The following is a 14,481-nucleotide window of genomic DNA, read 5'->3' as shown; positions in this document are numbered from 1 at the left end:
GCAAGCTCGATTACGGCAACCCTTCTATGCCGGCACCTCAACTAGGAACATCAAAAAACTTCAACTCATCCAGAATGCTGCCGCCAGACTCATTCTGGACCTTCCTCACTGGGAACACATCTCCCAACACCTGAGGACTCTCCACTGGCTGCCAGTAGAGAAGCGAATCACCTTCAAGCTTCTCACCCACACGTACAAGGCCATACACAAGGCATGACCAGCCTACCTGAACCACCGTATCTCCTTCCACACCCCCGCCAGATCCATCCGCTCCACCCAGATCCCTCGCATCCGCAAAACCACTGCCGGAGTGTGATCTTTCACCTACACTGCAGCAAAGAGCTGGAACAACATCCCCCTGCACCTCAGACAAAGCCCATCGCTCACCATCTTCAGGAAGAACCTCAAGACGTGGCTCTTCGGATGAGGCCCTTCCCCTCCCCCCAGCGCCTTGAAACCCTCACGGGTGAGTAGCCGCACTTTACAAATATTGATTGATTGACAGATTGATGATTGGTCAGACAAAGTAACTTGAAAAACGATCTCAAAACCAGATATGTTTAAATATGAATATTGTTCAGTCTCAAATAAATGGAATGAATCAAATGCAGGGTACAATGATGGGAAATGGAATGATGCAAATGCAAGGTGGTGAGAGAGGACTGGTGCACAATGATGAGTTAAATGTGAATGTTGGCATGATCAAAAGAAACACTGCTTGTAACTTCTGCGAAAATATCGGGCACTGGAAATGCAAATGTAGCCGGAAGTCAAATATAATTCAGGGGGATGGTGTTCTTCAAATGCAGAGTAATTTGATGGTCCCAAGTGTTTCCCATTTTGGGTGTGCAGAATCAGAAAGCATTTCAAATGCCTTCAGCTCTAGTGATGCAGCAAAATATCGGAAACAAACAAAATTGCCATATAGTCTAGGGTACCAATAGATTCCACTGATTCTTAATGATGATTCAGCAGGGAGCTATTCACAAAGACGGTGCCTGACAATTGGACGAGGATTGCTTACTTGGAGCAGTATTAGAGGTAGACCAAAGTGGCCATTTGATGATGGATAAGTCAGTGGCCATCCTGTTTCATTTGTGATTGATACATGGGAAACTGTTTCACAGTTCTATCTGTGTAAGTCCCAAACCTACCCCTCTCGGGAAGAGAACTATAAGTTGTAGGGATTAGTAATAAATTGTTATTCAGGTTTTAGTAGATGCCTAGTTAGAATTGGACAATTGGAAATAATCATCATTTCATTTTGAATGATTCAAGTCCTGTGAATCTGTTAGGAAAATACTTTTTATGCCAAATTAATAGTGCGATTTATTGCTCAGCTCATGGTGTTGCAATTGAGATACAAGATGAAGACTCAGGGCTTAAAATAAAATCAAGACTTGAGTTCAGTTATTCTCGGCATTCACAATGATCCACCTCTTAATTTAAGACATACTGTCAAAGATGAGGTTTGGAATTATTTTGGGAAGGAGATTGGTCTAATAAAAGGTGCTAAGCCTGTCAAAATAAAAACTAAACAATATAGTCTTTCAAAAAAAGCATAAGAAAGAATTAAACCAATGATTGAAAAAATAATTGAGCAAGGAATCCTCCATGAGGTACTTGGTAGTCCTTTTAACTGTCCCGGGATGGGAATAAAGAAACCAAGAGGTTAAAGGAAAATAGTTCTAGATCTGTGAAAGATAAATAATACTGTCATCCCATGTTGTCCTGTGGTACCGAGTCCAGAAGTAATATTGTTGGATATTCCATCAGATATAGAGTGCTATACAGTCATTGGCTTATGCGAAGCATTCTTTTCACTTTCTTTGCACAAGGAGAACCAGCATCTCTTCACATTTCAATTCAAGAATGAAAGTTCTTGTGTAGTGCAGAATTCCACAAGGGTATACTGAAAACCATTCAGTTTTTTGTCAAATACTGAAGAAAAAATTAGATTATTTGAGGTTTCTTACCGTTGCTTTGTTAAATCATCTAAAAAAGATGGTGCCTAGCTCACAGTGGACATAAGGTCTAGCTCACAGTGGACATAAGGTCTCCCTAGCAAAAATGCAGATATATCTTGGACACCTTATTGAAAGTTGTGGTGGGAAAGTCTCAATAGAATGTGTTTCTGCAGATTTGAGAATGAGCTCACCATCCAATCAGAGGGAGGTTTGAATGTTTCTGGGGATTGTTGGCTACTGTCGTCTGTGGATTCCAAACTGTTCCTTGATTGAAAAGCCTTTAGTAAGGCTGACCCACATTTACATACAAGATCTGGTACCATTTGAAAAAGAATCAAAAAATGCACTGAAGCATTTAAGGAATTGAAAGAGAGTCTGTGCAGTACATCTGCACTGGTAATGCCGGACTATAATCTAATATGTTATCTCTACTGTCATGAGAGACATGGATGTTCACTATTGATTCTGATCCAGAGCCATGGTGGGTTTGTGCGTCCAGTTGCATATCTTTCAGCCATATTGGATACAGTGGCTGTAAGTCTTCCAGGATGTTTCAAAATTGGTTGCAGCTGTCTGTGTTGCCATTGAACAAAGTAAAGGAATAGCGATGGGGCATACATTAATCGTATATGTTCCCCACTCAGTTGGAATCTTGTTGACAAGAACACAACATTTGACAAATAGCAGACTGACACGGTATTAGCAAGTCATTCTTACAGGTGAGAATATTTCAATCAGAAGGTGTAATTCACTAAACCCAGGAACACTGCTACCTATTTCAAACAAACCCTGGTAAGACAAGGAGGCTGATGGAATTGATGACGGACCCAAGCATGACTGCATAGCAGTTAGTGAGGTATTCACTAAACCAAGACCAGATATTAACGATACTGATGTTACATTATTTATTGATGGTTCTTGCTTAAGAGACTAATATGGAGAGCTAAGAGCTGCCTATGCAGCATGTTGCATCACTGTGACTCCTGAAGCATTCCATATCTCAAATGTAACCTCAGCACAAGCGTCAGAATTAGGATTGACAGGATCTTGCTGTTTATCAGTTGATTTGAAAGTGATGATCTATGCAGATGGTCAATATGGTTTTGGAGTGGTGCATGTGTATGGTGAACTGTAGTCACAGAGAGGATTTATGGCATCTTCTGGAGCTCTTATGGAAAATAGTACTTCCGTACTAGATTTGTTGGAAGCAACAGAACAGCTAGAGGAAATTGCAATCGTCAAGTACATTGCAGACATGCAGGTAGGAATAATATGTTGCGCACCTTTAAAAAATACTGGGAAAATACTGTCTTTATACATTTCAGAGTCACTTCGGAGGTTGAACAGATTTGCCAACTTGCCCCAGTTCAAAGGTGTACCTTTTTTGATTCTCCCAATCCTCCAGCAGGGTATGGCTGGGAGCTCTAGCTGGCCAGCAATCCACAATGCCAGATACCTTTACCACAAAGTCCCATTAATTCCATTTTCAGCACAACAATAACATTTGAGTGGGACTAACCTAGATTTCTTGCCAACTTTGGGTGTGACCTCCCTGAGTTAGCCTCACCATCATGTCCAAGTCCCCTAGAGGTTGAAAGAATGACTAGTCTCACTTTTCTACAACTGTTCAACTGCTAGGAAAGTTCCTGCTTGTCAGTTCTTCACTCCTTAGTTCCTCAGGTAAGGCTTCTAGACACTTGTCTCTCTCCAACCAGGTATTCTTCAGAATTAGTCCTCTGTGAGCCTCTTGGATTCATCCGTCCTTCTGTTTTTTGTGTCCCTGAAGCTGCTAAACAGAACTCCAGCCATGTCAGGGGTCCTTGAGTCCTTCAGTGAGTCGTCATCTTCATGCAGGAGTAAGGATTTTTATTTCTTTCAGCTGGGCCTTCTAGTTTAGATGAAGTCTACCCAGGTCTAGGAAGGCTCTGAGGAGATGAGAATTTGGTACCAGTCGTATTCTGTGCTCTATACTGTGAATAGAATATTTTCTATATCCAGTCCTTGGCTACTTTTTCACCCTACACCCATATTGTTTTGCCACACCTGCTCTTTGCTTTACTGTAAAATGTTCAACACGCCCTTGTTTCAAAATGGCAGAATCATTCTGGCATCTGGCAGGTCTCTCTTCATCTTCCTAATCACTTTTCTGCTTAGATGAGCTCTCCTCCCTCCTAACAGGGCCCAAACTGGTTCTTGCCACCACAACTGGAGCCTGGCTGCCTACGAGGGTCCTGGGGATGAATCGGAGACGACCTCTTCAGCCCTTCCAACTGAAAAGAAGTGTCAAGACTGTTTTCTGTTCTGTCAGCTCTCCTGCTCCCACTCAGATGGATAATCCCGGCTAAGTGGCTAGCAGATAAAAACAATCTGTTCTTCATAGGATGGTTTTTAACTTTCTTATCCAAGGATGTGTTTTGCAACAATGCAGGTCTGATGAGTGGAGGAAATAATTTTAAGTCAGTTCTGGCTCAGGAAACCTAAAGTACATCTTTATGAAGTTTGTTTTCAACTAACCTTATCAAAACTGGATTACACTATTAAATCAGATAATGAAAATTAAGTGAAACATAACTTTGAATGACCTTTGTTCATTTCCCCAGGTGAAAATGGTAAATAAATACTTTTATCACATCTAGGATTGTCATATTGAAAATGTAGCTGAACTTACACAGTGGAGATAGCTTTCACACCATCAGTCACTTTGAAGACACACTTTCCAAATATATACTGGTCCACATTTCTGTGTGTTGTGGTCCCACAAGGCACACTTAAGGAGTGACTTGTTAATGTATAAAAATAGATTTTACTATATGTCAAAGGCCCTTTTCTTTGCCATCTGTTATGCAATGTCTTAGCAAATTGAATTGAGCTGGTCCCACTGGAACATGACCAAGACTGACTTATAAACGGCAGGTTGCTGTCAATATAGGGAGAACAGATTAGTTAAATTGCAGACTGAGGGCCTTATTACAAGTTTGGCGGGCCGGCTGTGAGCCTGCCAGACCAGTGGGGAGGAGACCGTCACAAAGCCCTGTTGCAATATTTCCACTGGGCCATATTAGGAGGTTTCTGCCAGTCAGCCTGGTGGAAACAGTGCAGCGGCATTGGCCTCCACTCCTCAGGGAGCCCCGGCTAATGCTGTTGCACAGAGGGTGCCCCCAGTACCTTTGAAATGCACACTGTCTATTGTAGCAGACACTGAGAAACCTGAGAAACCTGAGAAACCTGTTATTGCTTGCACTCGCTACCCTGATAGTCAAATCAGAAAACTGCTTTACTTGGGTCAGTTTGCAGAGTCATAGTAGGAGGGGCCCCTGGACACTAGTGGCAAATGGCCTCAACACCATAATTGAGGCTCAGTCGCACCTGTCTGCTCTTTGGCCCCTGAGCAGCACCTGACACCTCCTGTGTGGAGGGAACTTAGCTTGGCTATTCAGACTGCACTGTTCCTACTGGAGCAGGAACGAGAATGAATTGTACATGGCTTTTCGCCGAATAGAGTGGTATGTTGGACTGGAATGTGGTGCTGAGTAATTACCTGGCCTGACATTAAATGAAGAACTCCATTCATTACTTTTTTCTAAATGAGATGCTTTAAGTGACGGATCGGCTCACTGTACTATTAGATTCCAAATCCATATTCCTAAAGGGGCCCAGTAGGCTGAGTCCAGTGTTGGGGTACTTGTTTTCCCATTTGGGGGCAACCTGGCCTAGCACTTTGGGCTGGACTGGTCCTGTTGGAAAAAAGATGGACTGGGATACAATCATAAGCAATTACTTGTAGCTAAGATTAATCCATCTGTCACTTTTCTTTTTTTTAAGGCCATCATTATGGCATGAACTATGGCCATTGTGCCATGAAAATATGCACAATACGTTAGCTTTAATGTTGAAACAATGCATAGACATAGACCTGGTAGCCCTAAATATAAATCTTTACATCTTAGTGGCACAGCTTACAAAATGCAACATGTTCGGTAGCTATCTCTTCTTGATTGTCAGATCTTCCTGTGGTGCTTTGCTTGCTTGAAATTTTCAAGATCAATATTCCAGGCTTCAATTTCATACTGCTCCTTGATTCAGGTTAGAAATTGGTATAACAACAAAGTTGAAGATTAGAGGCAAATTGGAGGAAACATAAGCTTATAGTACATTGGCAAGAAAATGCCAAATTGAGCAAACGCTATAAAAAAAATTAAACAAAAAAAAAAGAAAATCTTGCCTAAGATCTAATAACATAATTAATTCCTGTGCAATATCGAACTTCATAGAAATGGTGGTTTCTATATCATTGGTTACTACTTCCTTGCAGCTTTGTGAGGCACTGAATATGTAACCAAAAAGTCTTCTCTGATCTGGAGCTGACTCATAAGTTTTCAGTCATTAGGCTCCTGCTCCTGTTTTCCAGATTCGCTATACCTTTTACTATCTTTCTCCCCAAAGCCTAGCAGACGTAGAGAAAATCACCAGCATGCTTAAACCCATTGACACAGTTATGGACCCAGTTCAGTCAATGTCGCCTGATGAAATTTCAACAAAAAAGGAGTGATGGACCTAGGGTCCTGGAGATATATGAATGGTACAAAACGTACAGAAGGCTCTATTACTTATTCAGATGTCAGACACTCACACACCTAGGTGGCATGCTTCATCATAGCATTTCTCCCTCACTCTGACTGATGTTTCATGTCTGGGTAGGCTAAAAGTAGCTCTCAGAGGCAGACTTTTGTATGCCTGATGCTGAGGCCAGTTAGTACTGGATCTACTCCCTTTGACTGAAAGGGAAGAGAAAGCTCTAAATAGAAAAACAAAAATTACCTTGTAGTAAGTTATGCCATTTTTTTATGTCTTCCTGTGGTAAGATTAAAACCAATTAGTTGAATATTGAGTGTGTGAAGTCATCCCTTGTATCCAATGTAATTAGGCCATGCTAAGCCCTGTTCACACTCAGAGGCTTTCCTCAAGGAAGAGGTCCTTATATAAAATGTTCACTAATTAACTGCTTGATGTATTACATCTCTGCTCCACCAAGGTTGGCCTAAAATTGCACCTCGGTCTCTGTTAACTCGAACTGCTATTTTTTCAATAACGTTTTTCTTTTTCTAAGCCTTCTACTTTATTAAACTCAAATCCCATGTTTCCCCTTATCTGGTTGTATCTGGTTTTAATCTTTTTGGTGTCTTTATACTCATCGCTCATCAAAATGTATAATATTTTTTCAAAATTTGTTTGGGAATTCTATTGTGTTGTGTTCTTTACATTAAGATTGTTGATATTGCTTTAACTTAACATGTGTTTCTCTGGGGAACTGCCTTGTTGTGTTGAGACCCAACAAAGGTGTGTTTATTATGTTGGTAATGGTCCACCTTGGCAAGTTAAAAACCCACTTTCTGACACTCAGACAAAGCCTACTTTTCATGATTTTTCAAGCACATTTCTTTAGTAAACTTTTCTAACTTCATGAAGTCCCAGAGGTTGCCATGTTGAAACACCAAATTGTTACCTATGCATGGAGAATGGCACAGACTGGCACTTGTGCTTGGTCTGCACTTTGATAATCAGGTCTACAGATGGAGACTGGTCCTGAGAGTAATGAACAGCTAAAGATTTGCAAGTTACAATTGCAAGTACTTGTTACTTTTATGAGACAGAAGACCCACACAATCTGCAAACATTTTATGCATGCACTGTTTATTGTAGTGGTGTTTGTAATTTTGAAACATGTAATAAACAAGCAGTAACTTGTTTTTCTAGTGGAGACCCATTGCCGAAGGTGGACTACACAGCTGAAGAAATTGCAACTTGGTGAGTTTTGATATGCAAAATTTTCTGAAAGGCAATCAAAGTAGCAGCTACATCAGAGAGCTTTAAGTTTAATATTCTAAATTTATAATTTGAATTCATAATAGGTATATTTTATTCAAATGTAGGCCTGTGGTACATAATCACATAATATATGGGAGCCTGCAATTCCTGTAATAAAAATCTGCTTCTAACCTTTTTATTATAGATACGTTGTGATGTTTGTAGTCACCTTAATAATGAAATGACTATGGCTCTCAAATGTAATAAGTTATTATAGTTTCATTGTGAAGTCATAATGACTACTGGCAGCAGCCAAGTTGAAAGGCAGGAGCATAGTTAAAGCTGCAGTTCAAATTTGTGAAAATGAGTAGTGCATTTTCATTTTTCAGGTTTGTTTTCCTAAAATTAGATGTTTATGGCAACCTGATTACTGTACCCATGATATTAGTCCTTATAGGAAAGATAAAATATCTTTGCATGTTTCTGCACCCCCCTACGGCATTTTAGCCCAATTTACATTAAGCTGATTCCAATGTAATTTTGCAACAAATTACTAACTGCTTTTTGGTGTGTTTAACTTTGCACTACAGATTCCACTTTTACTCTTTATGTCTGCAACCGTATTATCTCTTTCATGTCAAAGCGTAAGACACCAAGGCCCCTATTTATATTTTTCTAACCAAATCAGCGCTTGGGCAGATTTGCGTCCAAAAATTTACAGCCGGCTAACGCCATTCAAACGCGCCAGCTGGGCGCCTTATTTATGGAATAACATTAGCCGGCGCTGCGCCCTGCTTAGCGTCAAAATAAATTACTCTAACCGGGCAGCGGAGGCGAATGGGGGTTGTGCACCAAAGAATGGTGCAAGTCAGGTTAAAATAAAAATGGCTCTAACCTGACTTGCGCCATTTTTTGATGCACAACCACCATGGAAATGACTCCTGTCTTAGCCAAGACAGGAGTCATGTCCCCCTGCCCAATGGCTATGCCCAGGGGACCTTTGTCCCCTGGGCACGGCCATTGGGCACAGTGGCATGTAAGGGGGCCCAAGTTAGGCCCCCCTATGCCACTTAAAAAAAAGAAATATATATACTTACCTGCACTTACCTGCACTCACCATGGATGGGTCCCCCTATCCATGGGTGTCCTCCAGGGGTGGGCGAGGGTGGCAGGGGGTGTCCCTGGGTGCAGGGAAGGGCACCTGTGGCCTGCTTCCATGGTCTCCCACCATGGAAATGAGCCCACAGGGCCCTTAACGCCTGCCCTGACCCAGGCGTTAACAAATGGTGCAAAACCAGCTGGGCGTCATGTTTTAAGGCCCGCCTTCTCCTGTGCGTCATTTTGACGCCAGAGGATAAATAAGGCACATATGCCTTAGAGTCATTTTTTGCATGGAAACGCCTACCTTGCATGTCATTAGCGCAAGATAGGTTTTCACGTACAAAAAATGACTCAAACTACATAACTTTGGCGCTGAACGGGTCTAGCGCCAAAGTAGAAATATGGAGTTAAGTTTGCGCAAATTTTGCGTTAAAAAAAAATTACGCAAATACGGCGCAAACAGAGTATAAATATGGGCCCAAGGATTTAAGCAGATTATGGGAAGGGTGGTTATGTGACAATGTAATATAAGGAATAAAATACCCTCTGCTGTATAATAAAACAACATTGCAAAGCCCCTCAGAGCTCCAGGAACTCGTAAAGGGACTCAGCCTTCAGATTTTGTTCCTCTATCGGTCATAAAAATCTTTGGTGACTTGCAATATCCTCATAATGTATTACACTGGGTACTTTATACCATACGTTTGACTCAAAAGAAAATATAAAGTGATTCAACTGTGAGAAATCAGTTTTTTCCCTAATATAGAGTACATCACTGACAGGCAAAGGAGAAAATATTGTATGATACCAATATATGCTGGCAGTAAAATGTGAGAAAGCTTTCATCCTTGTTCAGAATATGCAAAGGAAGGAGGCGGGGGAGCAGGCACATTACAAGGTTGTAAGCACCAGAAAAGGCCCACTTTCTCACCACAGCATGGGATGCTTCCTTTGGTGACACTGGGGGCAGACTACAGGCCCCAGAAAGCCCTGCAGCGAGGAGGTGAGGAAGCACACACAGCACCTGTCAGGCCCATCTGCACCCGTATAAACCTGAGAGGCTAGGGTGGGAGCACTCTCTTTGGCCTTCTGTCTCAAATGTTCTTCCTTTTTTATGTTGTTTCTTGTTTGGTCCCTATCCAGCTCTATTTTGTTAGAAGAGGGGCATGTTAAGTGGAGCCCTCTTCCCTGTTTGTTGGCATTAGTATCATAGCCTGTTATGAGTAAGAATAAAGCTTCTGGTGGATTGTTAGCCCCCGCTCCCCCTATGAAGTGTATGTCTATTGATCGAATATTGGAGACGGCAGTGGGGGATCATTAGCATCAAAAGAGCCCTTATTGAGAGAAGGCTGTCCCTGAACTCATTTACCAATTCTGCACCAGCGATGATACACCCCTGTGTCCTTTATCTAGTTCCCCTGTTATTTTCTTAAATCTGGACCCCCTCAGGGGGGAAAGGCAATTCCTTTTGTCATTTCTGGTTGCAAGGTGTTCACCAGGGGGAAAAAGCCTAAGCGGGATCTTTGGTATGATGTGATTGACGCAGCCATGCAGAAAAATAATTCTGCAATGCCGGATTGTAGTAATCTTACACCACAGACATTGAGGCAGACGTGGTCATACCCTTGCATAATATATGCTATGCTGCGCACTTTATGGAAGACTGTATTACTGAATTCAAGGCTCTTATGCAGGCTGAACTTTCATCAATGCTGAACCATCTAGGAGCTATTGAAACCCATCTGATGTTCTTCTTTGATGCAGCGCCCCTTATTCACGAGTGACTGTACAGAGGACATTGTTTCAAGCAATGTTGTCCCAACCCCCCATCCAAAGTTACCTAGTGAGAAAACCTTGATAGCGGCAGGGGAGGACTTACCATCCAGGGGCCTATTATTCAATACCACAGGTCACCCTAGTATATGTGGCTGCCCCTACAGTAGGGGACTCTGAGGCTAGGGATTCTAATTTTATCTCAAATCAGACCATTTTAAATCCCCCCCACCATTTGTCCTTATGTTGTGGTCCTGACTGGAGTTCCCCCCGATAGAAGAATAATAAGGAGACTTATGGGGAGCTGTGCAACAAGGTGTTGGACTGGTTAGTTTGCCATAGGGATTTTCCTTTCACCCTTTCCAAGGAGATTTCGTACACCCAAAAGATTGGTTGGATTGGTCCTGGCCCAATTGCTATTCGAGGAGACTAAATTATTATCAATTTTAAATCACCATCAGTGGCTAAGGCTATATTGTATGGAAATATGAGTGTGCATGTCTAAGGGAGCTCTATAGTTCCTTTCCCACTTGGATATTACTATAACCCTTGCTCTTTGTATGCACCATTTTGTAATCTGCAGGCAAAGGTGACCTGTGGGAGAGGGCCTGTGGATATTTCGGGAACAACACTAACTCTACAGCCATCTGGTTTATCTCTTACCCCATCTGTTTCCACCAATGATCAATTCCTGTAGGGAATCGGTTTGATGTTTTATCTGACGTTAATTGACTCCCACAGTCCTTTATTGGAAGCCCATCTATTAATGTGTCTAGCAGGGCTGAAAGTGTGGAGAAGGGATTTGGTGCAGGACCTGTAGGGCCCAACTATTCTTTTTCTCTTGTGAGCTGGAATGTAGTTAGGGGTTTAAGATTTTAATTCCAGACTGGTTAGATTTTATAGATACATTTTATTTTGTTGTTTTTCAGGAAACCTGGGCCATCACACCAATCTCATATAGGGGGTTTACTTGTCACTCTTGTCCTGCCATACCTTCTACCCTTGGGAGAACTAGGGGCGGTCTCTCAATATGGGTACAATTGAATGTTAGGGTGGAAGAGGTAACTATTTATTTGGGTAGTCCTGAATATCAGGCTCTGCTTATTAAAGATAAATTAGGTTCTTTTTATTTTTATTTGAGTAATTTTTATAATAACGATTTTACTAATCCTTCTTATCATCTTTTTAAGGAGTTGTTTTGTTTTAAATTGAGTTTGAAAACAATTGGGTCTGGTCCTACATCTCACCCTAGATTTTTGCTAGCTGTGGACTTTGATGACAAACCTGGGGATCAGCATGAAGAGTAGGGCTTCAAGAGCTCTATTACTGAAGAAGGCCACATTGGCATAAAAGGGAGCGAACTGAGGAATATTTTAGTCTCAAATGATATCCTGGATTTGATAAAAAAAGTTTTGGGGCGAAGGTCCGAGTATACCTACTTTTGGGGGAGAGGCAGACATCCATAACTGATAATATATATTTGCCCAAAGGAACTTAATTCAGTGATTCTCTAAATGTTCAATTACAGTTACTCAATGGGGAAACCACAACACACTGAACCTTATTACGACCCAATGCAGTCCGACCGACACATTACGACCTCTGCTGTAGAGCCACGGTCGGACCGCCAGCACCACCACTTTTCGCCGCCATGATGGTGTGGCGGTGCTGATGGTCCTAGTCCGCCAAGGCAGCCCTGCAAGCAGAGCTGCCCTGTGGAGCTGCCATAAAACGGCTGGTGGAGACGGGTGCAGGATGCCTAGGGGGGCCCCTGCACTGCCCATGCACTTGGCATGGGCAGTGCAGTGCCCCCCTGGCCAGCCCTGTCGCAAAGTTCAGTGTCTGCATTACAGACAGTGAACTTTGCGACGGGTGCTAGTGCACCCCAATGCACTACAGCATTGCAGCCGGCTCGATTACGAGCTGGAGACAATGCTGTAGGCCGATCCCACTGGGCCAGTGGGCGGGAACTGAGTTTCCGCCCACTGGCCCAGCGGGAAACTCGTAATGGCCCCAGTGGGGAGGTAGCCACATTAGTGACAACCTCTCCATAGGAACTTCGATGGACGGGCTTTTCCGTCCGCTGAAGTCACAATGAGGGCCACTGTCTCTAGAAGAGGTTTTGCCCATGGGCAAGGACAAACTGCCTGCAGTTTGCACTGAAATAACCCAAGAGATCGGCTCAGATTGGTCTGGTTTTTGAAGGACCCAAAGGCTGCGCTTAGTCTCCTTCTTAAAAACCACTTGCCAGCATTTATGAGTTGTTTAACAGAGGATAGTGGAGACGTTTTATTTGCCCCCTATCAATACTTAAGCTTATGTATTAAGAGTCATCTAGTGAAACCCCTTCGGCTAGCCCAGGATGGTTTGATGAACATTCCTCTGTGGCTATTGGCCTTTCAAGGAAGGCTCTCACTGGGCACCCAAGAGATCTGAGGATAAGACTTGAAATTATTTGATACAGGGTCTTTTGGAAAACTCTCCCCTCCTTCAAACTTCCCTTTTATAATTGGAGGAATCTATCAGACAGAGTCCGGGTGTTAAAGCTCCCAGGATGGATGCAACACCCATGGACCTTTTAAAGTATAACATTGAACTCCGGGGTTCTTTGCTCACAAATCTGTTAAATAACTATCTGTGTAGCAGGGTTCCAATCTATTGGGCACTTTCAGTAATTTTTCCAATACTTAAATAGGGGACTGTGAGTCACCCAAATGTTATCAGACAATTTCTCTTATCATTAGCACAGTATAGATTCTGGGGAGGGTAATTTTTAATCATTTACAGTCTTGGACCAGTCCTAATAATATCTTGGCCCCATATTGGTATGGCTTTCATCCAGTGCTTGGTCCTGTGGAACAATGCCTGAACCTACATTTGATTGCGCTAAGTACTCCATCGCCAGGCATTGTCCACTGTACCAGGCCTTTATGGATTTATCCACCTCATTTGTTTGCATGAGTATGACAATGCTGTGGCTGATTTTGATAGCTCTGGTAATGGAAGTTCCCCTGGTGAATTTCTTGCATACTTTGCATGAGAACTTAGGGGCCAGGGTTCATAATGGCCAAGCAAGGGTAATTTCCCTCTAGCTAGTGGGTTGCGTTGGGATGCATTTTAAAACCTTGCTTTTTATTATCTATAACAATGAATTAAGTCCCCATTTGTCTGCAGCTACTAGTGATGTACCGAAAATTCTGATTTACTCGGTCTGGTGTTATTATAAGCTGACCAAGCTGTTTTAATGGCAAGGAGTTCACCCAGGATTTTTAAATGCCCACAGTGGCAAAAAATACACACTCTCTGGTCTATGTTTTGAAGGCCTTAAAAATATTTATTAATTTGAAGGGTATTGCTTTTTAAGTGCCACTAACAATCTGCTCTGCTCCCCCTTTCCACTGCCCCTTAAGCACCCCTCATGCCCTGCTTCACATATCTGTGTTTGAAAAAGATGTCCCAGCATGATTGTTGGGAAATCTGAAAATCACCCCCCTCTCAAATCTTATTGACCAAGCTAGGCCCTTGCTTCTGGGGTGAAGATGAACATATTCATATTTTGGAAGATTAAAATGGAGAAATCTGAAGGATGAATGAGTGAGTCACTCAGTCAGTGAGAGTGAGTTAATAGGTGAGTGAGGGATGTATGTCAGTACAACGCATGCCTTTATCATGTATGCCATTTCCATGCAACCTTTGCCACAAAGATGCCTATATATTTGGCATATTGTTTCTTTTGTGAGAAAACCCACAGCACCCCCTTTTTAATTTACTCCTAACCTTCCTTTACCACCACCCACCACCAAATGCTAAAAATACTCTTATTGCCCTTTGCCAC

At 42.3% G+C, this 14,481-nt stretch overlaps 1 protein-coding gene across 1 annotated transcript in view; it reads left to right on the top strand.

The window, feature by feature from the left end:
- The window catches only part of LOC138287174 (tyrosine 3-monooxygenase-like), a 263,248-nt gene that overhangs the window by 101,309 nt on the left and 147,458 nt on the right, over positions 1-14,481 (top strand). Inside the window, exon 5 of the mRNA XM_069227534.1 lies at positions 7,722-7,772. Coding sequence (XP_069083635.1) covers positions 7,722-7,772 — 51 coding nt within the window. The remainder of the gene's footprint in view (positions 1-7,721; positions 7,773-14,481) is intronic.

The sequence above is a fragment of the Pleurodeles waltl genome, chromosome 4_1, assembly GCF_031143425.1.
Source record: "Pleurodeles waltl isolate 20211129_DDA chromosome 4_1, aPleWal1.hap1.20221129, whole genome shotgun sequence".
Lineage (NCBI taxonomy): Eukaryota > Metazoa > Chordata > Amphibia > Caudata > Salamandridae > Pleurodeles > Pleurodeles waltl.
This window is presented reverse-complemented; position numbering and strand designations above follow the sequence as displayed.